We start from the raw sequence: 27,365 nt of genomic DNA, 5'->3' as shown, positions 1-27,365 counted from the left end.
ATAGAACATCTGAATATTTTCATAACCATTACGTATATTGGATTTAATAGTTAAAATTCTACACATAAAGTAGTTTTCTATGAGCCTAAAAGAATCTTAACACCAAAGAGCTGACATGAATAGTCAAGAAAACCATTTGCAAATCTCACATATTAATATCCATGCAAAAATGCTAGTCTAAATATTAGTGAACCAAAAGAAACAACAAAATAAGTTTGACTTAACCAAAATAGGGTTAATAATAAAGTAATTAATGTAATTTTCCCATTAAATTACCTAGTAGAAAAATCAAATAATCATCCCCTCAAAATGCCTTTGATAAGATCCCACATCCATTTATACCCTTAGCAAACCAGGTAAAATGGGAACTTTCTTAATAACGATATCCACAAAACCCACGGTGAACAATGTTTTTACTGGAGAAGACACTGAAAGAGTTTCTTTAAAGCTCATGAATAACAACAGATGCCTGTTATCACAACTTTTTTTTAACATTATATGGAGGTTGTTGCAGAAATAAGGTAAGAACAATAAAAAGTTATAAGACCCAGAAAGGAAGAAATGAAACCACCATTATTTTTATATAATCTAATCATCCATTTGCAAAAAACTGAAAAGTATCTATACATAAATTACTTTAAAAAACCACAAGATAGACAGAAAATATTATAAATGACAACTGCATGTCCATATATCAACCCATAAAGGAAAAATGAATTAAAAAATACTGCACTAGCTGAATGGCATCCTCTAAAATTCATGTCCACCTCGAACCCCAGAACGTAACCTAATAAGGTCTCTGCAGATACAATTAGCTAAGTTAAAATCAGGTCTTACTAGATTACTGTAGGCACTGAGTCCAATGACTGGTATCCTCGTAAGGCTATGTAAAGATTCATACAAACAAAGGAAGAAGGCCACATGAAGACAGAGTCAGAAATAAAGTGATGGATACAGATACAACCAAAGAATACCCAGAATTTCCAAAAGCTACCAGATGCTGGAAAAGGCAAGAAAGGATTCTTCCCTAGAGCCTTTGAGGGAAGCATGGCCCTGCTGACACCTTGATTTCAGACTTCTAGCCCATGGAATTCTGCAAAGATAAATTTCTGTTGGTTTTTAAGCCATCAACTTTATGGTAATTTGTTATTATAGCCTTAAAAGAAACTAATACAGATTTCATTTAGAAAAGCATGTAAAATATCAATCACCTAGGAATAATTCTAACAAAAATTTTAGTACTGCAGACCATTAAAGGAATGGACTTTTTCATTAAATGGTTCTGGGATGACTGGATGTCCACATTAAAAAACAAAATAACAATGAAGCCCCATTCCATTTGATTAAAAACAAAATAAACTATAAAACATTGGGGAGAAATATAGAAAATACTGAAGTAAGGAAGTATTATTTAACTAAGATACAAAGCAAAACCCATAAAAGATTAATCATTTATATATTAAGATTAAGAAATTCTGTTTGTCAAACATCAAAGAGTAGAATGAAAATTTGCAAACTGGGAGAGAAAATGTTTACAAAATATAAAACTAACACAGGGGTTATATCAAAAAAGTGTACACAAACGACTAACAGGACAAAATGGGCAGAAGACTTGAGCAGCATTTCAAAGGAGAAAGAATGACAAATAAAATGAAAAGATGTTCTACCTCATTAGTAATCAGGAAAATGCAAATTAAAATCCAAATGAGATAGCATTTTATATAACATCATATTTGCAAAAACAATCTTAAAAATTAAAACAACACCCAATTTTGGAGAGTTTGTGGAGGAAGGAACAGGAACTCCCATTCACCAGTGGTAGGAGTATAAATTACTGAAATAACTTTGGAGTATCATTGGGTAAGATAGAGCGTGACAACCTCTATGACCAAACATTTATTAAATAGCCTAGAGAAACTTGTATATGAAACACCAAAAGACTAATAAGAACATTTATACTATAATTGTTCATAACAATAAATATCAGTATATACCAAATATCCATCCACAAGGAAATAGAAAATTTAAAAAAGGATCTGTCCTGCCTCTCACGCAGGACAATTCCACCAGCAATCCTACCATACTTCCCTAACCCATTCGCTCTTCCTCCCTCCCAAATAGTCATTTCATACTCTATCTTCTCTTGTCAAACCTCAGTCTTCTAATAAATATCCCTTATTCCCACTTCCTAGAGATAACTTCACCTCCTATTTCAGTAAGAATTTTTAAAAATCAAAATTTTCACAAGCTCTCGGCACATCTATCCATATAGTCGTAACTGTATTCATATTACCTGCCTTCTCTTCCAGTGGTGTGAGTCAAATGTTTCCGCTCCTAGAGGCTATCCTCTCTATTTGTTCACTAGAGCCTACTGCTACAGGTTTTCTTAAGTACATCTCACTAGCGAATTCTTCCCTTTCTTGCATCATTACTTTTTTATATCTTCTTCTTGATCTTTCCTATAAGCCAACAAATATAACTTTTTCACCAAACTTAAAAAAACTAAAAACCTCTCTTGCGCCACCTCCATTACCCACTATCACTCTATCTCTCTCCCTCCTTTACAATTAAACTACTCAGAAAATTTGTCAGTACTTTTCTCTAATTCCTCTTCTCCCATCCTGACCCGATGCCACGACAATCAGAATGTCACTCTAACATTCCACTGGAGCTTCTGTCAAGGTCAGCGGAAAACTCCAGTTTGCCAGATGCCATGATCATTTCTCAATTCTTGTATTACTTTGCCGATCAGCAGCTTCTAAAAAACTTCCTCTTTGAAACACACTCGGCTTCTAGAACACCACACTTGGCTGGTTTTCCTGCTAATTCATTAACTACTTCTCAGTCTCATTTTCTGGTTGTTTATCCTTATCTCTCTAACCAGATCCCCAAACTCCTATATCCAGCCACCTCTCTAACACAGCCACTCGCATGTATAATATGTATCTCAGATTAAATAAATATACCTAAAACTGAGCTTCAAATCTTGTCACACCAAAGCTACTCCTTCCAGAAAATCCATCATTTCAATTGATGCCAACTCCATGCTTTCAAGTCTTCAGGCCAAAACCCTGATTCATCTTTCACTCACCTCTCTCTTCCATTCTATTTCCGATCCCTTAGTCTATCTACTCAATCCCTTTTGGCTCTACCTTGAAAACATATTCAGAATCCAACCAATTCTCATCACTTGCACATTGCCTCCTTGGTCCCAGATACTATCATCTGTTTCTTAGATTATTACAGGTCCCCTTGCTTCTGCTCTTGTATCATAATCACAATACAGCATGCAAAATGATCCTGTAAAAATCTAGCTGTCCCTTTGCCTAGAACACTTGACCCTCAGATATACTGGCATGGCTCATTCTCTAACCTCTTTCAGGTCTTTCTTCAAATGTGTTCTCAGTGATGTCTTCTCTGGTGTAACGATCTAAAACTATCCTCTTTCCATGCTTTTTCCTCCATAGCATTTACTACCATTTAAAGTAATTTTTACTTATTTCCATTTTTATTGTCTGCCTCTCCTTACTAAAATATATCTCCAAAACATAAAGTTGATTTTTAAAAAACTAAGGAAAGCATACAATATTAAACAATACATGCAAAATTCAAAAACAAACCAAATGAACGGTTTGCTTGCAAATACATATAGGAAGGTAAAAAAAAAAAAAACTATAATGAAAAGCAAAAAAAGAAGTAACACAAAATAAAGAACAATGGTTACCACTTTGGGGAGTCATGAGGGGAGGGCCAACATGGAGGCTCATGAGAACTTTCCGGGGTATTATACTGTCCTCTTTCTTGGCTCAGGTAGAAATGGTATTTACTTCTTTATTGTTCTGAAACTAAATATGTATATTTTCAAAGAGTCTTTGGTCCATATGCCATATTTTCAAATTGATAAAAAAAAAACATATTATGAAAAAATAAGTACTGCACCTCTCAAAATTACCTTAAAAGATACAGCTATAGAGATAAATATTTCTTTAAATGATCAATATGTGATTTTAAAAGTCCAAAATTCCAAATCTCATATCAATTCATAAAGACAATAATCATTTTTTTCCTCTATAAATATTTTATAATCATTTTAATAACTCTCTCTGCTACACTACTTATTATATATTTCTATTATTTCCCACATACACATGTACCATAAATTTTTAAGTTATCTGTCTCCCCTACTGAGAAAGTCTTAGGATCATTTTCAACACAGTGCTTGATACAAAGTCAATAATTTCTGTTGAAAATATTTCAAATACTCATTATGCAGAGAAATAAGCAAAAATTAACTTGAATAGTATATTCATCAGTAATTACTAAAATGTAGTTAACTAATAACACATTTATAAAATTTTTGATTCACTTTCCAAAATCTCTGACAGGTTTGTTTTTAGAGAAATCACAAAACTCAATAATTTAATAAAATAGCTTTGAAAAATTAATGTAAAAGTAGCTCCCATAATATCAAATTTAAGAAGCTAGAAAAAAATCATTGCATGTAACCAGATGTAGCATCATTATAAAAACATATTCTAAGTATACTAGATTTCAAATATTTTTTAAAGTACAGAATTAAACTAGTACCAAAGCTTTATCATTTGACTCACATCTTTTTAATATATCTAAGTAGTTGAAATCATTTTTTCTCTCATTTGAAAAAAATGGAAAAAAAACTTCCAAATTTAAAGTTACATTGATAAGTTGTAAACGATGATGTTTAATATGTCCCTTGTGCGTTAAAATGTCTGCTTTTTCACAGGTTAAAGGCATATAGCCATAGAGGAAAGGGCCTCAACAACAGGCCAAAAAAAAAAAAAAAAAGAATCATGAGGTCTCTACCATCAGGGAAAAGCCTTGGCACAGAAGAACAATGAAGATATAGGCTCCTACTGTCAGCTTTACAAACATATGTGCAAAGAATGTTATGAGATACCTCATTTAACAAGGCTAAGAAATCAAGACCATAATGGCCCTGGTACCCATAATCATTACAGCAAAGTTAAAGTCTCTTAGCAAAGAATAATACCAATTAATAAAACATCCTAACACTATTAAAGGAATCATTTTTGAGAAACAGGAAATTCTGTGAATACAGGATGTTTGTTCTTATTCTTTAAATGTAAAGAAACCAGACTCGAATAGTCATGAAGTTATGGGGTAACAGCAATGGCTTTGGATGTATCTGAATTTTTATGCCTCAATCATTTCCAACAACAGCCAAAAAATGTAATTTGGTAAGTATATATTAAAAATAAACTGTTAGCATATAATATTAAACCTGAGAAGTCAAATTGAATACAGACTTCTATTTTTAAATAAACTTTTATGAAGTATAACGTATATACCAGAAAGTACACAAATTTTAAGAATATGGTTCAATGAATTATCGCAAAGTGAACACACATGCATAAAGCCATTCCAGAAGGTTCCCTGCTGCCCATTCCAAACACTACTGATTGAATTTGTCCTAGCTAAGGCAATCCCTGTCAGAACTGTTAGGACCATAGATTGGTTTTTTCGTGGTGCTAAATTCTATATAAATGAAAATATACATTACACATTTTTTGTGTCTGGCCTCTTCAGGATAACACTGTTGTCTATTTTGTGAGATATAACTGCATAGATCCCTACAGCGACAATTCTTTCCTTTTGATTACTGCACAGCATTCCATTGTATGATTATACAATTAATTTACCCATTTGCACTAATGATGGATATTTCATTTGTTTCCAATTATTGACTATTACAAATAACATGGTGATGACTATTCTTCCATATGGCCATAGTACACATATATATGCATTTGTTGGCTATATACCTAGATTAAGTACTTCATAGGATACATACATTACATTTGTGTGTGAGTGTACTGAAATTTAGCAGAAACTGTCAAAAGGTTTTTCACAGTACTTCTACCAGTTTATACATACTTGGTACTAGCAGTCTTGTAAATTTCAGCCATTTGAGTGGACATGTAGTGGTACCTCGGTGTTGTCTTAATTTAAATTGCCCTCATGACTAACAATGTTGAGCACCTTTTAAAATGTATTGTGGTCATTTAGATATCTTTTCTGAAATATCTGTTCAAGTCTCTTGCCTATTTCTATTGAATAATCTGATATTTATTTCCATTGATTTGTATGACTTCCTCTGTATTTTTAGGAACAGAGTCCTTTGTTGACTTTATGAGTTACAAATATCTCCCATACTGCAGCCTACCTTTTCAGCTTCTTACTGGTATTTTTAGACATATATAGTTCAGTTTATAATTTTTCCTTTAGCAATAGTAATATTTAAGTACTATTTTTAAAGTCTTTACCAATAGATGTTAAGATATTTGCCTGTTCTATAATATTATTTTACCTTCCATATTTAGATCTACAATTAATCTAAAATTACTTTTCATGTATGGTGTTAAGTAGGTCCCGTAATTCATTTTTTTCAATTGTATATCAAATTGGCCTAGAATAATTAATTGAAAAAATGGCTCTATAGTGCTAACTTTGTCATAAACGAGGCACTCATAAATGTGTAGATCTATCTGTGGAATTCCTACATGCTACATTCACCTATTTCTTTATCTTTGCAACAATACCTAATTACTGTAGCTTCAAAATCCTAAAATGGTAGAGAAGTTCTCCAGCTTTGTTCTTTTAACAGTTTTAGCTGTGGCTGCTCCTTTGCATTTTTATGTAAATTTTAGAATTGGCACGTCAATTTCTTGAGGCAACTTTGTAAGGGATTACACTAAATCTATAGATCACGTTAAGCAGAATAGACATCTCTTCAATATTGAGTTTTTCAATTATCATAATGTATCTTTCATTTACTTAGATCTTCAATTTCTCACAGTAAGGTTTTATAGTTTTCTGGATAAATATCTTGCACATATGTCACTGCATTTACTCCTTAGGTTGTTGATGTTCTGGTGGTGACATAAATTGTATTGCTTTTAAATTATTTGCTATGCTAATTGTTCCTGGTATATAGAATTACACTTTTTTTTTTTACATTGACCTTATAACTAGCAACCTATTGTCCATATATCTTTTATATTTTGTTATTTTATTTTACTTTAATTGCTTTATTGCAATGGCTGGAAATTCCAATACAATGTTGAACAGAAATAGTGATAGTGGGCACCCTTATCTCATTACTAACCTTAAAAAAAACTTTTTTCAATATTACACTATAATGTTTGCAGTAAAGTTTTTCTGTTTGTACCATTTGCCAAATGAAAAGTCTTATTCCTACCTTACTAGAGTTTTCATTATAAATATATAAATTTTATCTAAATTTTACTGTACATCTCTTGAAATTATATAGCTTTACTTCTTTATTGTAGTAATGTTTTAATTACCTGCTTCTATGAATTAATTAACATTATATTCTTATAATGAACCCAAATGATGTATTATTCTTTGCACAAATTGTTAGATTTGCCTATTTTTTTATCTATCTAATGAAAAAGTAACACTGTCATTTTCTTTACCTGTAATACCTTTTTCATATGCTCGTTATCAAGGTTATGCTAGCCCCATAAATTTCAAGATAATTATTTTTGTTCTCTGAAAGTTTGTGAAGGATTGCTATTCTTTATTTCTTGAATATTTACTTTTTAAATTTTTGGACAGATTCACCAGTTAAGTGATCTTGGCCGAGGGAGTTTTGGGTTTTATCTTGTTTTGTATGTTAGTTTTTTAAGGGACAAGAGTTTTAACTGCAGGTTCTATTTCTTTGATATAAGATAATTCCAATTTCCTTTCTCTTCATGTATAAATTCTGGTTTTATTTTTCTAGGAATTTGACATGATCACTTATCTTTTAAACTTACTGTCTTACAGTTGCTTACCATATGCTCTTATCTTTTAATGTCTGTAGGATATGTAGTGATGTCCCTGTTCATTTTTTATATAGGTTATTTTAATATAATCTTTGTTTCTAAGTCTGGGTGGGGATTTGTATTTATTACTCTACAAACAGCCAATTTTGTTGATTTGGGGAGCTGTAAGAATCATCCCTATCATAGGTTTGATTTTTATTTCATTAATGTGTGCTCTTATCTCACATTCTCTTGACTTTATCCTTTCTTGGGAATTAATTCACTGTTCATTTTCTGACTTCTTGAGGTTATGTCTAGACAACTGATTTTCAGGCTTTTAAAAATCTTTTCTAACAAATGCTTTTAAATTATAAATGTCCCTTTGGGCACTTTTGTTTTTATACCCAACCAACAACCATTAGCTTTTGATTGGAATTATTTAGTCTCTCATATTTAGTGTAACTGGAATATCTGTAGCCTATCTTACTACTTCCTTTATATTCAACAAAATAGTACTTTGTTCTTTTTCCATTGTTTTCATGTCTTCTTCTAAATCTATTAAGTAGTATTCTCATTTTCTCCTCTATTACACCTTGTTAGATATACAGTATATTACTTTTATTTTTGTCATTACCTAATGATAACATAAATCTTTAATTACTGTCTAATATAAATTAGTTCTTTGATCAATTCCCATATGGCGTGAGGACCTGAGTACTTTTGAAAACAATATACCCTCCATCCTGACTTGTGTACACATTTAAACTTTGTATGGACTTAAGACTTTATTACTATTACAGTTTCATATAATAAATGATCACTTAAATTTACTCTTTTCATTTCTCCCTTTTATTATCTAGGATCCTTTTTCTTCTACTTCAATAGCATTTCCTTTATTTACTCAGTATTTACTTTATTGCAGATATGCTGTTGTCAAATTCTCTCGATTTTTTATGACAAGTCTTTTTCTTGTTTTCATTTTTAAGGTTATTTCACTGGGTGATGAATTTTAGGCTGATGATTATTTTCTTTCAGCCATTAGAAGACACCATATCTCCTAAAATTTACTTTTTCAGCTAAAAAATCAGTTGTCAGTTTTAGCGTTGCTCCTTTAAAGGAAATAAGCTTACCCTTATCCCACCCCTAGCTGCTTTAAAATTTTTCTCTTCCTTTTTGGGACTTCATGTTTTACTGTGATATTTCTACGTGTAAGTTTCTTTGTACAAATCTTTCTTGGTGCTCATGGATCTTCAATTGTGGCTTGATACGTCTTGTCACTTTTGAAAATCCTCAGTCACTGAGATTTCAAATAGTGCTGTATATTATTTTCTCGCTTCTCTCCTTCTTGACTCCAACTACATCTTGTTAGATCATTTCCACATTTCCCTTATACTTCTTTCCCTCTTTAACTTTTCATCCTTTGTTCTTCTGCATTTCAGCATGGCTATTTCCTTCTGACCCATCTTCTAGTTCATCAGTTCTCTCCTCGGCTGTGCCTAACCTGACATTAAACCCATGCGAGGAATTTTTAATTCATTTAATGTATTTTTATTTCTATAATTTCCATTTGATTCTTTAGAAAAAGTTTCCAGTTGTCTGCTAATATTTTCTACCTTATATTTTAATTCCTTGAAAATAAAATCCTTATTATGTCAAAGATTCTATCTGAAAACAACATTGTCCTACAGGATGTGTCTAATGCTGTTTTTTTTCATAGCCTGTATTTTTCTAAGCCTTATTATTTTTTAATTTTGTACCAGATATTACATATGATATACTGAGCAAATAATTTGAGGTTCTGTGTGATATTATCTTCCTCAATAGGGATTACTTGGCTCTGTCAGCTAGGTAGGCTATGAGGATATCACTATAATCCAATGAAAGAATGTGATGATTCAAAGGCAGGATTATACTCACTGGTAGGTTCATAAATTCAGGGACCAGACTAAATCTTTAAGTGTGTAGCAAGCCACCTCCTTTTTCCTTGACACACTTAGGAATCCAATTTTGGTCCTCCATATTGATTGACTAAAGCTCTGTTCTGTTGCTCAGACAATTTTCAGAATTTATAATTGTCTCAAGGACAAAAGTTGCATGAAATGCCAATATTATCTTCCCTGATATGCCACCTCTCCTCAGTGCCAACCACAAGTTGGTTCTCTGATACCTTAAAAAGACGTGATTTCTAATTTTTTTCAGAGGAAATAGTCTACAATCACCCATTTCACCACTGAAAAATAATTCCTCCAAACACACATTTACTAATATCTCAACAAAGTAGCCTATTTACTAAACTCTATCTACTAAAAAAATAAAACCAGTTCCACAGTGATAAAAATTTGAAATTAGTCTACATATTGGACACATAAATTTTAAAAATATATAAATTTGACAAATTAATCTGATGTATACTACAATCTATACATCATAGCAAACTTGAAAATTATTCCAACAGGAAGCATCAAAACTTTAAGAATGCTAAAACTTTAAAGGTAATAGAAAAATATCATTTTACGGCTCACTAGTAATTTTATTGACCTTTTTTTTTTTTAATGCAAAACCCCAAAACAGCAAGTGTTGGAGAAAATGTGGAGAAAAAGGAATCGTCATGCGCTGTTGGTGGGACTGCAAATTGGTGTAGCCACTATGGAAAACAGTATAACGGGACCTCAAAAAATTAAAAATAGATCTACCTTATGACCCAGCAATTCCACTTCTAGGTATTTATCCAAAGAAATCGAAAACACCAATTCAGAAAGATATATGCACGCCTATGTTCACTGCACCATTATTTACGATATGAAAGAAACCTAAGCGCCAATCAATAAACAACTGGATAAAGAAGATGTGGAACATATATACAATGGAATATTACTCCGCCATAAAAAAGAGCGAAATCTTACCATTTGCGACAACATGGATGAACCTGAGAGTATTATGCTAAGTGAAATAAGTCAAACAGAGGACAAATACCATATGATTTCACTTACATGTGAAATCTGAAGAACAAAATAAATGAACGAACAAAACAAAAACAGACTCACAGATACAGAGAACAAACTGATGACTGCCAGAGGGGAGGGGATTGGAGTATGGCTGAAAAAGGCGAAGGGATCAGGAAACACAAATCGGTAGCCAGAAAACAGTCTCAGGGATGTAAAGTACAGGGAATATACAGTCAATAGTGTAATTACATATAATGCCAGGTGAGCACTACACTTATCTGGGGGATCACGTCATAAATTATATAAACGTCTAATCGCTATATCATATAGCTGAAGCTAACGAAATAATATTGAATGTCAATTGTAATTAAAAAAATAAAAAATTAATTTAAAAATAAATAAAAATGCAAAACCCAGCAAAATAGTCAAGCATCACATGTATCTATAACATATTTCTAATGAAGTCCTCAAAATTATTCACAAGTTATTTCATTAAACTCTCATAAGGGATGAGCATACAATGTTAATTTGTGCATATGCTAAAATTGCCAAGATTGATAATTATATCCCTGTTTGAGGTAGGTGAGCACGTAAATTCTGAGCAAATTTCATTCAAGTGGTGAGCAACAACTCTCTCTCTCATTTTGGTTTTACTCAAATAACATCCATGCCTCTCTTATCCATTCACTTTTATTAAGATCCTTCCCTGAGCATTGCTATATCCATTATTATGACTGTGAGCTATGCTGCCTCTTTCACACAGAAGAAGTTATCTTTTCCTTTTTGATATTTTCCTATTTGATAAAATATCTGTAATATATGTAAAAAAGTGTTAAGCAGATTGATAGTGCCTAAACCACAATTCCTATTGTTATCATAGCAAAAACTAATGAGAAAATGCTAGAAATGCTAAAATAGGAACTAAAATGCAATGTATAAATTATATGGAACAAAAAAGTGGTTTATTCATTTTAATATTTATAAAAATATAAAAAATTGTAATTTATTAAATGAAAAAAGTAATAAAAATTCTTATTTTTTTTAAAATTCTACCTTTCTTTCTTCAAATAAAATAAAATTAGAATACATGTTTGAAACTGAAAAGAGTAAAACGAATCACGATTTGGTAGAAAACCGTATTTCACATAACATATAAAGTGATATCATGCTAAAAGTTTAGAAGAATATGTTGTGTCTTAAAACAACAAAGGAATCGTTTCCCAGGTTTTACAAAGGGAAATGAGTACAACCAAAATTCTATTTGAAAATTCACGTACCTAGAAAAATCAATCAATAAAAAATTAATAATATTTCAAACATAAAGAGAGTGTTATGGTTATGAATAGGTAATTCAATAAACAGGAACCATAAGTGGCAGCTGAACACAAAAAGATGCTCATGCACAGTAGTAAGCAGGGTACGTATACTAAAACATCAGCTAGGTATCGCTCACATCCATTGCTCCGGCAAAGGCAAAATGTCCTCACAACTACCACCTGTTTGTGAATGGGGAGAAACAGGGACACTCATACCTTGCTGGTGTAAGTATACACTACCGCAGTGACCTGAGGAGCAATTAGGCAACGTGTAGTAAAGCTGAGGATGTGAATAATCTCAGACACAGCAATTTCGTTTTCAAGTATGTACCCTCAATGAACTCTTGTGTATGTGCATGAAAAGACCAGTACGTGATGCACAACGTAGCGTTTGAAAAACAACAAAAAAGGAAAATCTACCTAAATGCCACGAGCTTTGTATTTCACAGCAAATGAGATGATGAAACTGAAGAAATGCTTTTAAAATTTACAAATGACAAAAAAATATGACTGCAAAAAGGAATAAATCCCGAGACAGATAATAGCACAGTTATTTTACTAAATAACAAAATTGCTTGTCTGTATTAAACAAATATCAGCACCGAGGAGTAATGCATACAGATTAAGTACCTCTACAGGATCAGAAACCATTTTAAAGTCAATTATTTAGTAATGATGGCTACATAGAAAATGTATTATTTTGTGCCTTTGCTACATCATATAATATCATTAGTTGAAATAAAGATGGGAAAAGGCCAAGAATGTCTCCTTGAAAATATTTAATAAACACTATTATACAAATAAAAAATATAAGTGACAAATTTTCTCATACTTCTGCCTAATCTACTCACCAAGTCTTAGTGTTAACTTCGTACTTATAAAGATCATCCACCAATCCATATTTGTTGCCTGGTAACGCTTTATAGCCTCCATGAACATAAATGGACTTTGTTATTTCATCATACACACTGGTATGACCATATCCACCTTGCACAATAGCTCCTTTAGTTTCTGGAACGAGCCAAGTGTTTGATGCTGTAAGAGAAAGAAGATAAATCATAAACTTTCAGTAATATTTAAAAATATAATTAATATGTCTACAGCCATGCTACCCTGAACAAGCCTAATCCCATCTGATCTCAGAAGTTAAGCAGGGTTGGGCCTGGTTAGTACTAGAATGGGAGACCACCTAGGAAGACCGAGTGCTGTAGGCATAAAAATTTAAAAAATAAGGGATTATAAACTAACAAGGTCCTTGCAATCTGTGAGGTCAACCAAGAGTTGCCTTGCTGAATGAATGAATGAATGAATGAATGAATATAACTAATAATTCACCAAGCTACCAATAAGTTAATTCTAACACAGCATTTTTATGAGCAAATAAAGTACACCAAATATTCATTTAATCAAGAAACAATTATTAAGTATGTGCTAGTTACTATGTTAAGTGCTAGGAGTTGAAGTCGAGTAAGACTGATCTTTCTGTAGATTAAACTCTGAAATCTTGAAAATACCAAGTTTATATGTGTGCAAGAAAAAAAAGAAAACTTTATTCTCACACACATTTCTATATTTGTAAATAACCCTGAAAATTTGATGTAACAAATAATTTATGAGAGCCTACTATGTGGCAGGCTCTGAGTTCATCACTGATAATACAAAGATACCAAAGATATGATCTCTGCCCTTAATGATTTTTAGCACTTGCGGGTCCTTTATCTCTTCAAACAGAAATAAAACGATAAAAGAAGGAATCTTAGACCATTCAAAAAAGAAAAACAAATAGAGCAGAAATATGAGTACACACAATAAACTATCCACCTCTGAGCTTTATAAATCATATCTGCTGAAGGAAACAAAAATTACATCATCTGATACTTAAGGCAATGGTATGAAAACATGGGGAAGGAAAGGGAATGTAAACGAAAGGAAGGTTTCCATACTTCACTTGAAGTTTTAAAATATTGATACAAGGAGATTGTGATAAGTCACATATGTGCATTTTAATATCCAGAGCAACCTCTAAGAAAACTATACAAAGAGATAATGCTCAAGAATACTATAAGCAAATCAAGATGAAATTCTAAAAACTGTTCAAGTAATCCACAAGAAGCAAGTAAAAGGAAACGGAGGCACAAAAAAAAAAAAAAAAAAAAACAAGAAACAAACACAAGTAATACAAGAGCAGACTTTGGCACTAACATATCCAAATTACCTTAAATGTAAATGGTCCATTTATATAACATTCTTGAAATGACAAAATTATAGATATGGGGAACTGATCAGTGATTTTCAAGGGTAAGGGATAAGAGAAGAGAGAAGGTAGAAGGGAGGTGGGTGTGGTTTAAAAGGGCAATGTGAAAGATCCCGTGGTGATAGGACTATTCTGTATCTTGACTGGCGATAGATTCATGAAACAACATACAATAAAATTGCACAGAACTAAACACATACACACATGTACACAAGTACAAATGAAATGGGATATCTGAATAAGATTAATGGATTGTATCAATGCCGATATCCGGGCTGTGATAGTGTACTATATTTTTACAAGCTGTTACCCCCAGAGAAAACTGCATAAAGTGTACACAGGCTCGCTGTGTTATTTTTTGCAAGTGTATGTATGTGAATCTTCAATGTCTCAAAATTAAAAGTTTAATTTAAAAATATATATTCATCCGACTAGTAATGGGTAGTTCATTGTGAAATGCAGTATTTTGCTCAACAATTTGCAAACGTTTTTTAAAAATTAAAAGCATAAGAGCTGTAGCATAAGTCTAACAATAAAGTGTGTATTCTTAAATACTATAGCAGTATTTCTTAAGGGTTAGCCACTAGCAGTTCAGCCAAGGAACCCACAGGTGATATAGAATTTCACAGTAAAAACTAAGGAAATAGCTTTGCTTAGATATAGGTGATCAACTTGAAATTTAAAATTATGAATCATATTCTCATTTCATTCTTATTATTTTTGCTTTTGGAACTGTGCACATACTACAAGGAATCAGTCTGACTCGGTAAACCTTCAAGGTAGCAAATGGCCATCTCGAAAAAACAAAATTCATGCATATGCAAAGAACATACAAATAAGAAAATGTTTTTGTGCTCTATCATATTCCCAATTTATAAATAGTGAATCACTACTTTGAAAGTAGTTCATTAAAAAGATAGTGATGAAAACAGATACATGAACACATGAAATAACTCAGAATTATAGCGTAAAAGTCAAGTCAAAAATGAGTCAATTATACCAAGAGTTCTTCTTTATTAGGCCATGATGGAGCAATTTAGAGAATACATAATTACTTGCCATAAACAACCTAAAAGCCAGGGGGAATAAAAATATGGAAAAAAATGACACTGGCTAACAAGCAGCTAGGACCGTGCTCTTACATTGGCACAGGACTGTGACTCTAACGATTGACAGCATACTGCCAGGAGCAAACGTCCAACCACTGAACAACAGGGAGACGGCAAGTAGACTCTTGTGATCTTAGGGTTGAGAAAATTAAGATCAGAGTCTGAAAAAACCAAACCGGCTGGAATTTACAGGCGAGAAGGCCAGAGATGAGGTCACTGCACATAGAGAAAGCTCAAGAGATCCACAGGAAGTTTCTCTCAAGTGTTTAGCTGTGTACTGAGCTGCATGTGCATAAGAAAAAACTACATGAGGCCATGAAAAGAACCACCAAAAAACTAGCAGGCTGAACAACTCTTAGATCTCACACAGGGCTGGGAGCAGTTTGTGCTCCAAGCGGCCACAGCAAAAAGACCTCACACTGTAGGAGGCTTTAGCTAGAGTCCTAAAAAGGGCTGTAGTACTAAAATAAATTGGCCAGAACTGAAAATTGCTCTGGACCTGCTCTAACAAACCTCAGAAGCAATTCCCCAGATTGCTTAAACTGATAACAAAATGCTTAAGCTCTTAGCCATATCAGTACAATGATCTAGCCTTCTACCTTAAGAAATTAGATAAAACACACACACACATACACACAAATAAAATCTAAAAAAGAGAAATATAACAAAGCATTAATCAATAAAATAGAAAACACAAAACAAAAACTAGTTGTTTGAAAAGATCAATAAAATTGATTAACCTATTAATCTGTAGTCAGACTGACAAGAAAAACAGAAAGGACACAAATAATTCCTATCAGATATAAGAGATATCACTACAGATTTTATAAACATTAAAAAGAATGAAAAGAAAATATAATGAACAAGTATTTACCAGTAAATGTAGCATCTTAAATGATATGGACAAATTTCCTAAAAACACAAACTAACAAATCTTATTCAAAAAGAAATGGATGATTTGAATATCCCTAACATTTATTAAAGAAAATAAATGTCATAGTCAAAATCTTTCCCAGAAAAAAAGCTTCTGGATCAGACAGTTCCACTGGTGAACCTTACCAAATATTTCAGAAAAACAATACCAACTCTATGCAAACTCTCGCATAAAGAATAAGATGAAACATTCTTCAAATTATTTTACCATTACACAGATTGTAAAATTAAAGAAATTCCAAGAAAAGTATAGTCAAATACCTCTTATGAGTAAAACCATAAAAATTCTTAACAACATTTTAGCAAGTCAATTCTAACGGCATATAAAAAGGGCAATGCATTATGATCTGGTGGGGTTTATCCAAGAACGCAATAGCTCAACATCTGGAAATCAATCAATGTCATGCATCATATTAAGAAATAAAAAAACAAAATAAAATAAAAGAACAAATGATCTTCTCAATGGATACAGAAAAAAGTTTGGCTAAATTTTACATAATTTATGAAAAACTCTCAGCAAACTAGGACTAAAGTAAATTTCCTCAACCTGATAAAGGCATCTAAAAAAGGCAATACTTAATTAAAAGCCCAGAATTTTCCCTCTTAAAATAAGAAGAAAAAAAAAGGCAGGAATGTCTGCTTCCACTACCTCTACTTAGGATTATACCAGAAACCCTATCAGTGCAATAATACAAAGAAAATAAGTAAAAGTATATAAATTTAAGAGAAAGAACACTCATTAGCATGAGCATAAATGTGACCATCTCTGTAGAAATTAAGGAATCTACCAAAAAGCTACAGGAATAAGTGTGTCTAGTGAAATTGAAGGATACCAATTCAATATTAAAAATCAATTGTTTTTCTATATACTAGCAATCAACAATTATAAATTGAAATTTTAAAATGTCATTACAAACATGATAACTACTACACAACAAAGATACCTGTAAAATTCCATTGACAGTAACACAAAAAATATGAAATAGTTAGGAAGAAACTTAGCAAACTATATGTAACATTAGTACACTGAAAACTATAAAATATTGCTAAATAAATTCAAGACCTAAAAAAATCCTGAAATATACCACATTCATGAGTTAGAAGGTAATGCAACCTACTTAAAATCCCTACAGGGTTTTTTAAAAGAAATTGACAAACTGATTCTAAATTTTATATGGCAGTATGAAAGACCTAGAATAGTCCAAAAATTTTTGAAAATAGAAAAAAATGATGGAGATCTTAATCTGACTTACTTCTAAAGCTAATCAACAGAGTAATCGACACAACAGAGTATGGTACCAAAGTAAGGATAACATACATCGATGGACCAGAAGAGTCCAAGATTGACTCATACATGAACGAACGGTCAACTGACTTTTCGACAGAAGTACAAAGGTAATTCAATAGGGAAAGGAAAATCTTTTCAACTAATCTTGCTGGAACAACTGTATTCTTATTTAAAAAGAAAATTTTTAGCCCTTACTCCATACTATATATGAAAATTAACTCAAATAGATGACAGATCTGAGTCAAAACTATGAAACATCTGGTAGAAACGATGAGAAGAAACTTTGCAACCTTGAGCTTGACAAACATCTTGTAGATAGAACACAAAAAACACAAATCGTAAATATCTGGTAAATTGTATATCATCAAAATTTAAAAATCTGTGTTTTAAAGATACTGTAAATAAAATGAAAAGGTATACCAAAACTAGGAGAAAATATCTGCAAAACGTATATTGAATACAGGACTTATATCCAGAATATGTGAAGAACTCTCACAACTCCATGATAAGAAATCAAATAACACAATTTTTTAATCCAAGATATACAAATGGCAAATACGGAAGTAAAAAGATATTCAGTATCATTAGTCAAACACAAATAAAACCATAATATGATACTACAATCCCATCGGAATAACTGAAATTAAAAAGACTAAAAACACCAAGTGTTGGTGAGAATGTGAAGTAAATGAAACTCTCATACACTGCTGGTTCATTGCAAATGGTGGTATTGCTTCAGGAAACAATATGGTTTCTTAGGAAGTTAAAAATATAATTACCAAATAACCCAGCAATCCCATTCTTCAGTACTTACATAAGAAAAAACATAGACTCACACAAAGACTTATACACAAATATTCATAACAGCTTGATTGAAAAGATCTGAAAACTGGACCTAAATGTTCACTAACTGGGTGGATGCAGAAATAGTGTTTTATCTATACAATGAATCATGGGAGATTGACTGCTGGGAGACTGAATGTACCAGGGCGTAAGTTAGCTTTTGGGGGTAAAGGAAATGTTCTATATCTTGATTAAGGTGGTACTTACACGACTATATCCATTTGTTAAATCTCATCAAGTTGTCCTATTAAAACTGATGTCTTTATGCGAACACACATACATTTGTGCCAGTAACAAGTAAATCTGCTTCTTTCAGGCTTCCTCGACTTAGTATGTGGCATCTCCATTCTACTAGTTAGTTGCTCAATCAAACATCTTAAGAGGTATCCTTGACTCCTTTCCCTCACATTTCACATGATCTCTCATCAATTCCTGTTGTCTGCATTTTCAAAACAAATTTTAGAATCCAACCATTTCTCACCACCTCCCCTGCTAACACACTACTCCGAGACAACACCATTACTGATCAGTGAATGATTGACCAATGAAAATGCACAATACGAAGGAAAGATTATTCGGTGTTTTAGAGATCTGTGAAATAGACTGGCAAAGATATCTTGGGACCAGATCTAACAAAGCATCAGCTATCTGTACTGCAGAGTGACACCCAGCCTGCATGCATGTTCCCCTTACTCTGCCTCCACCCAGTAATAACCAAACGCGAGCCAGTCTCCATTTCCTGCTCTCTCAAGCCATTTTCAGTCCAGCTTGGGAGCCTGCCCTGCTCTCTTCAGAAAGCCTCGTTTTGTAAACAACAAACCCCTCTTGCTCCGTTGGGATATGTGTGTGTGATACTGTCAGTCTCAACATCCAAACCAAATTTGAGGGGGATGGGAGGGATGGCAGGGTCCATTCTGTGGGATGACCACAATATATCAGAACATATAGCCTTCATGGCCAAAGCTGCAAAAACATGACTAAATATCAGCATATATGACTTTTAAAAGATCGATATTCCAGGAGAGTAACAAAGCTTCAAAACACATACAGTAAAAAAATTGAAACTTACAAGATAAAATTTACAAAACCAATATGATTATGGAAAATGTAATGTACCCTTCCTAGTAATTGAAAGAAAAAAAGTCAAAATATTGGTAAAAATCTAAGAGATTTAAAAATGCAAGTAATTAACTAAATTTAATAAACAAATGTATTATACCATGTCAGAAAAGCTATTATGCCAAGTCTGGCACTTTCTTACAAAGCTAAAGATACATCTTCCTTCTGACCTAGCATTCTTAGATACTTAGACAAGAGAAATAAAAACATGCGTACAAGTTGTCTTGTACAAGAATTTCATAGCAACCCAGGTATTCATCAATAGGAGAATGGATAAACAATATTCATGTATTGAAACAGTACTTAACAATAAAAAAGGAACAAATTACTAACACACACAACATGTATAAATCTTAAGACATCAGGGTGAGTTAAAGAAGTCTTATTTTAAAAAGAGTCTATAATGTATGATTCCATTTATCTGAAATTCTACAACAGGCAAAACTATTTGATGCCAAAAATATCAGGAAGCAGGATGGCTATCAACTGGAAAGAATCATCAGAGAAGTTTTTTCGGGTATTGGTAAATGTTCTATATTTTGATGTAAGTTTGGGTTACAGATGTATGTTTTGTCAAAACTCATTGAAGGATACACTTAAGATTTGTGCATCTCTCTGTATGTAACTTTTACATTAAAAAGGTGAGTATAGAACTCTATTAAGCTCTGTTAAGTCTAAATGGGTCATTATAAAATATAGTTTGTCCAGAGATAGTGATAAAGATGATAAAGAGTCAACTAAAGTAATGTGTATTTTATATTTACATAATCCTAATTTTGCCAATTACGAGCTAAGTGATCAATAGCCAGGTGTGGAAGACATCTGTGCCTCAGTTCTCTTACCTGTAAACTGGGGTAAAAATAGCATATATTTGCATGTTCACTTTGAGAACTAAATGAGTTAGCATGTATAAAGTACTTACAAGACCACTTCTCACAGAATAAGTTCTCGATAAATGTTAGCTGCTGTTATTATCAATATTATTATTAGAAAATATTCTTTGTTTCATTAATGTCTGTATTAATATAAGATATTATCAATAAGGTATGAATAAAAACCTTGTTATGCAAAGACGGCAGTAACTAGGGATATTTGTCTAAAGAATAGAAGAGAAATGAAAAATATCTCAAAATATTTGTAGGGCCAGTAAATGCAAGAGTGAGTAAATTACACTTGTAGAATCATGAAAAACAAGTACAAGTTACAAGTACATATTTCTTCCAAATATAATTTTTTTAATTTTAAATATATAAAATAATAGAATGGCTGCCTTTTAAGAGACTGATATCTCCATCACTGAAAGACCAGAAAGACCAGAATTTTATGAATCCTGAATGCACACTTACTGAATTTTTTTAATATAACTAATGCATATTTTCAAATATATACATTTATATAGGTTATAAACAGTTTTAAAAAGCATATCTTTTAATAATTTCGCTCAACAAAACTAAAGTCTTTTGTGATATTTTCTGAAACATTTAGAAAATATAAAAATGTATACAATCTTAACAGCCTCTGTCACACAGGCACAGCAACTTATTAAAACATTTTACTTATTGCATTGAAACTGGTTCACTGTACCGAATTAGTCCTATAAATTTCTTTACAAATAACTCAACAGCAAATGCCAAGCCTAATTTAAACAGAAAAGAAAAGTCTGTGTTTTATGGTTCCTATAATTGAATTCTTTTTAAAGGGGAGATTTTTTTTCTATTAAAAATTCCTAATTCCCACCACCTAATATACCTGTTCTGTAGATTTATGTTTTCAGACACCAGTTTGCTCAAAAGCGAAGTCCCATTTACACTTGAAATTCACCACAGAATTTTGAAAAATGTGATGTTGAGAGCTGAGGAGTCACGTAGTGTCACTATACTTACAGAAGAAAAACATTAACTTCAAAAAAAAAATCGAATCGGTGGTTTTTAAACCAAAAGAAAAAAAAGTTAACATAAAACAACATTAATGACTTCCCAACTACACCTCCCAAATTCTAAAACATGAGAAATATTAAAGCCAAACATTAATATTATACTAACCTTGAGACTCACATTGAGATTCTTAGAAAGTTTATGAGGTATTGCTAACCTACAGTAAAATAAATTTCCCTCAGGACTAACCCAGAGGAGCTTTATAGTCCAGGTTAATAAAACCATCCAGATAATTCCACTCTGAGATATATAGATTCCCTAAAAGCCATAATTCTGACTATAGCAAAAAAGACAAACTGATGTTTCCCTTACTGCCAGAGAAAGTTCACAGGACTTCTTATAATTTCAGTTCAAATATATAGTCTACATAACCTAATATAAAAACATATGTCTACTTCCTCTAACCTATTTTTAGCATTCTATTTGAAAATTCTTTCAAAGGTACAAACAAGTTGCAAGAATTCCCATATACCCATTACTCAGATTCACTGTTAACATTTTGCCCCATTTGTTTTATGATTAGCCTTTCTCCCTCTCCCTCTCCCTCTTTCTCTCTCTCTCTCTCTATTTCCTCCCTCCCTTCCCCTCTCTCTCACACATACAGATACACAGACACACAAATGTATACATGATTCCTATCACCCCAAATATTTTAGTGTGTGCTTTAAAAACACAGATTTTCTTTTTACATAACCATATTAGTTATCAATGTCAAGAAAATTTAACATTCATATAATGCTTTAATACACATATATACTTCAACTTGTAAACTGAGCCAGTAACATCCTCATAGCATTTTTTCAGCCAGTATAGAATCCAGCTTGGGTTCACCTACGGGCATTCAGTTGCCAGGTTTCTTTAGCCTCCTTTCATCTGGAACTATTTTCAGCTTTTCTTTGTCTCACATGACACTGATATTTTTTAAGAATAAAGTTCCCCCTGCTTTAAAATAAAAGGTTCATTTGCACCTTGCATGATATTGCTTAATGATTATTTTTAGGTATGCATTCCCACTCAGAAAATACCATAAGCCAGGGGTTGGCAACCTATGTACCATGGGCCAAATCTAGCCAGCTTTTTTATAAACATTTACTGGCACACAGCCGTATTCATTCATTTATATAACATCAATGGCTTGCTTTCAAATTTCAATGGCAGAATTGAACAGATGAAACACAGATTTACTATCTGAATCTTTACAGAAAAAGTTTGCCAAACCCTGCTGTAAGTGATGCTTCTTTCCGCAGGTATCAGAAGCGCACAATGTCCAATTTCCCATGGTTTGCGATGTGAACTTTGATTCCTCAGACAAGATAATGGCAGGTTTCTTCACTACATAGTTACTATTTTTCCCCTAAACCCTAAAAACAATCTGTGGGAAAGACACTTAAATACCATGCACATCTCATCAAAAATTCATCCCCACCCCCATAGATTTAGCATCCATTGACGATTCTTTCCCAAATCAATTTTTAACTATGATTTTTTCAACGCTGGCAATGCCACTCAGCATTGCTGTGTAAGAAAGAGACTCCCCTTCTCCCGTTTTTGCCTGTCGAACTGTCCGTGATCAGTGTAGGTTTATGAATTGTTTCCAACAGTTTACTTTATTACATTCTTAAATTATTTTGATGCTCACATTGTCCCAGATTTTACCAATAAGACCTCCTTCAAGCCGACGCCTCTGTTGTTTTGACAGGACCCATCACTTTCTTAAGCATTTCCTTAGTTTGATATAGCATGACGTGCCAGGCTCGCCCTTACCTTCCCTGCCACAGCCCTACGATCAGCCATTCCTCCAAAGAGCCTGCTTCCTTTGGATGAGGGTTATTATTAGAAACTAGATCTGGGAATATGAGTGATCAGTGTGCTCAATAACACTAGGGTAGATTTTTACATTTATAACTGTCTATCTGTCTACCAATCGATCGATCGATCCGATCATAAACTCACACCTCTGATTCCAGTCCATTCAGGCAGGATTCTTGCTTTCCCCATTTCATTTTTGATTCTCCTGTCTTCCACACTGAGAAATTCAGTTCCCAACACCATCAGCAAATTTCACTCATCTTTTCAACCCGATGACACACCTAAAATAATTTCAGAATTGCTTCACCAAAACCTTCAAAAAACAAACCTAAAGGATTTGTTTGCACTTCTTTCCCACATCCACATCTAGACTGAGGGCAGACAGTCAAATGTTGTGTTAAAAGTCACTGGGAGTAGTCTTTTGCTCTCCCTTTCAAAGTACTTGTGTTATTCATTTGGAACATGGTTGGCTCCAATAAATCTATCTATGATTATAGATAGAATAGTCTGTATTTTGCAGATAAATAAATGTTCTCTTTGTTCTTTGGAAAACTTCTAAGAAAAAATGGAATTTATGAAAAAGTCTTCACCAATAGTTAGGCCTGCTCAAAGAAGAAAATGACCCTTACGGAACATCAAGTGTTAAACAGCACCCTTTGATTCCTACCTAGCACCTATGCAACCGTCAGTGTTAACTTTTGCTGCTTTCCCTCTCTCCCTCCTTTCTCCTCCTGTTTTTAGCTGCATTCTTTCGCTTGGACAAAACACATAATATTTGCACACCAGTCATCTAGTGACATCTCCACCTTTGTTTTACTCTTCGCTCTAAAATTAAATACATGAAATGTTCTCCCCCAGTCTTTTACCCGAAGTATTTCCATTCGTGTCTTCCTTATATGATGCTAATTCTCTAGAGGGCGAATTACAGCTCGCAGGCCAAATCTGGCCACCAATTGTTTTCTAAATCGAGTTTTACTGAAAGACGGTCGCGCTCATTCACTTATGTATTTATACAGCTGCCTGTGTACAGCTTCAGTGACAGAGCTGAGCAATGACAATGGAGACTGTATGGCCTATAGAGCCTAAACTATTTACTATCTAGATTTTTACAAAAAAAAAAAAAAAAAAAAAAAAGGTCTGCCCATTTCTACTCTAGTAGATTTCTCAAGACACATATATACAGAATTACCTGAGTTTTGCCACCTTTAAAATATTTTTATTATAGCCATGACATATGAAGGACAGTTTGGCAAGATATAAAACCCTTAGCCTATACTTTCTTTCCCTGAGTTTCTTGAAAAAATTGTTCCATGTTTGCCTAGATTTGTACACTGCTTTTAAGAAATCTGATACTAATTTAACCTCTTGCCCTTGTGAACTCTTTCATCTTTGTGCCTGAAGGGCCTAAGAATTTTTTCTTGATCTTTTAAAATACAATATTTTTTATCGAAAGGTCCCAAAATTGCTGCTGTGGGTGAATTTTGCCAAGCACCCAACCCAACAGCTCATAAACAAGAAAGTAAATAAATGAATTGTGGTAGAGTCATATCATGAAATACAGTATGCAAAGAAGTTAACTGTAGTAATTCACAGCAACATGAATGAATCTTGGAAATATAGTGATGAATGAAATAAAAGAAAGCTGCATATTTTTTAAAAAAAATTCAAAAACAAATAAACAAAACAATCTGCCATATGAGCATATGTGTACGTGTGATGAAACTGTTTTTTAAAACAAGTACATAAAAAATGCTCAATTTCAGAATAGTGGAGAGGCAGAAGACTTTTTTTTTAATCCAATAACTTTTTAATGAACATGATTATAAAGAGAAAATTAAAGGAAAATAACAAATGGTTATGCTTTTTAAAATAAATACCCTCTCACCAAATATACTTTGTGGTGGTTTTGCTAGTAAGACATGATTACTTCTATTGTGATGACATGATAAGTAAATAAAGCTGAGTTAGAGTAAATGTAATTATAAAAAGAAAACTTAAAAACAATATCCAACAAATGGTTATTTTTAAGAAATAGAAAGTAATACATAGGTAAGTAAAGAGTGCTGTTTATAAAAAAAAAAAAAATAACAATGGCTAATGCCCTTAAAGAATGCTAATTAAATATATCAAGCTGTAACATCAAGAAAAAATAAAATGTTACAGATGACCACGACTACACAGTATTAAAATTTAAAGTTCAAGAATAATAGTAGTAGCAAAGGAATACTCCTATTTATCCTCCATAAACATTACTCGGGCATTTACTACCTGGCACTTTACCACAAAATAAGCATACGAAGAGATATATAGCAAGATTTGTGCTCTAAAATAAACTTCTCAGAAAAAGAATATAAATTTAAAAAGATAAATAGCAGTATATGCTTCAGTCATTTATAAACAAAGAGATATAGGAATTTAGAGGAAAATTAAACTATTTTCAAAAAATAAAAAGAGGTAAATACAGCTGTAAAATAGCAAGTCTTTCCATAATTACACAATTACAAAGACCACCTCCACTTTGTTACTTAAGTTATGGAGGCTTTACTGCAAGCTGATTTATACATTATGCATTTTCCTGATTTTTCCAATAATTTTGTGCAGGAAGCTCATTGATTACTGTCACCTCTAAGCACCTGACAACCATACATCACCCTTAAAAGTTATACTATAGGATGTCCGCATGAGAAGCTTCCCTGCCAGATCTATTTGTGTGCTCCACATAAGCTGTTTTCTTACGTACTCCGTTGTTATACATATACACATATTTCCATATACAGTTGACCCTTGAAGAAGGCAGGGGTTATGGGTGCCGATCCCTCGTACAGTTGAAAATCCACATGTAACTTTTATCTCCCCCAAAACTTAATTATGCCAGTTGTCTGTCCCTTAGCCTGTGGGGGGGGGGGGGGAGGGTGGATGGTTCCAGCGTGACCCACACACATACACAGATATCAAAATCCATGGATGCTCAAGTCCCCTATGTAAAATGGCACAGATCAATGCATACGGACAGCCCTAGACGTCCAGACTCCCAACCAAAGATGCAAATCTGTACAGGTATTTATTGAAAAAAATCTGTACATAACTGGACCTGCACAGTTCAAACCCATTTTGCTTCAGGGTCAGCTGTAAATCAAGCATGTGAATGAAACATCTTCATCTAAAGACAAGACTGACTTTGAAAACAAGGCCCACAGGACTCATCAACTAACTACAAGTGTAATAATTAAAGCAGGAAATTTCGGAGATTACGTGTTGATTTAAAGCCTGAGTAATGAAGTTCCATCGCCGCTGTGGTAGCCGGCTTTATTAAAGGACTCTTTAAAGGCTGCCTTCTCATGCCTGCATCACCTCTCAACTACCCTGACAGTGCTGCCCGCACTTGCCCAAATAAAATTCTTTCACTTGAATCCTTGTTTCGTGGTCTGCCTCTGTGGACACCCAGGTTTAAAAAAAAACCCTGTATTTCCTGCCTGTTGCTGCCAACTTCTTTGCTCCCCTTTACAAGCAAATTTCCTTGGGAAAGCTGACTCTGCCCATTGTTGTCAATTCCGCTCCTCTCACACTTTATTAAATCTGCTGTAGTCACGCTTTTACCCACCACCACACAGACACTGTTCTTGTACAGGTCATCGGTGACCCGCACAGCACTGAATTCGATGGTGGATCCTCGTAATCATTTTGCAGCATTTGGCACAGTTGATAGCGCTTCTGTTTAGTCATCTTTCTTCACTTGGCTTCTAGTTCACCATATTCTTTCTGGCTTACATTCCTCTTCTCCTCTGCCTCTTATCACTAGAATACCCTCGAGCTCAATCTTGTCTTCTTTTTTGTCTACACCCATTTCTTTATGGATCTGATTCAGTCACCTGGCTTTAAATACCATCGATACCCTCAAAACTCCCAAATTTACATCTCCAGCCCAGGTCTCTCTCTAGAACTCCAGATGCATACATTCAACAGCCTACTTGACACTTCCACTCTAATGT

The 27,365-nt window shown here is 33.2% G+C and overlaps 1 protein-coding gene, 1 long non-coding RNA gene and 1 pseudogene across 18 annotated transcripts in view; 1 reads left to right on the top strand and 2 right to left on the bottom strand.

Annotated features, from left to right (window-relative positions):
• Nucleotides 1–27,365, bottom strand: part of ATRNL1 (attractin like 1) — a 535,879-nt gene that overhangs the window by 453,667 nt on the left and 54,847 nt on the right. For all 17 annotated transcript variants that reach the window (XR_004951254.1, XR_004951255.1, XR_004951256.1 and 14 more), the window contains exon 9: nt 12,939–13,122. Coding sequence is in view for 13 of the 17 variants with exons in the window: in XM_036222140.1 (XP_036078033.1) it covers nt 12,939–13,122 (184 nt within the window). In the remaining 4 variants the exon portion in view is untranslated. The remainder of the gene's footprint in view (nt 1–12,938; nt 13,123–27,365) is intronic.
• Nucleotides 13,183–13,301, top strand: LOC118604907 (annotated as a pseudogene).
• Nucleotides 21,041–24,458, bottom strand: LOC118603789. Its single transcript, XR_004951259.1, has 2 exons — nt 22,786–24,458; nt 21,041–21,506 (listed from the first exon to the last, which is right to left on the bottom strand). It is a non-coding gene; the product is annotated as an uncharacterized LOC118603789 (long non-coding RNA).

The sequence above is a fragment of the Rousettus aegyptiacus genome, unplaced genomic scaffold, assembly GCF_014176215.1.
Source record: "Rousettus aegyptiacus isolate mRouAeg1 unplaced genomic scaffold, mRouAeg1.p scaffold_m13_p_6, whole genome shotgun sequence".
Taxonomy (NCBI): Eukaryota; Metazoa; Chordata; class Mammalia; order Chiroptera; family Pteropodidae; genus Rousettus; species Rousettus aegyptiacus.
Note: the sequence above shows the minus strand (reverse complement) of the source record. Positions and strands in the feature narration are given on the sequence as shown.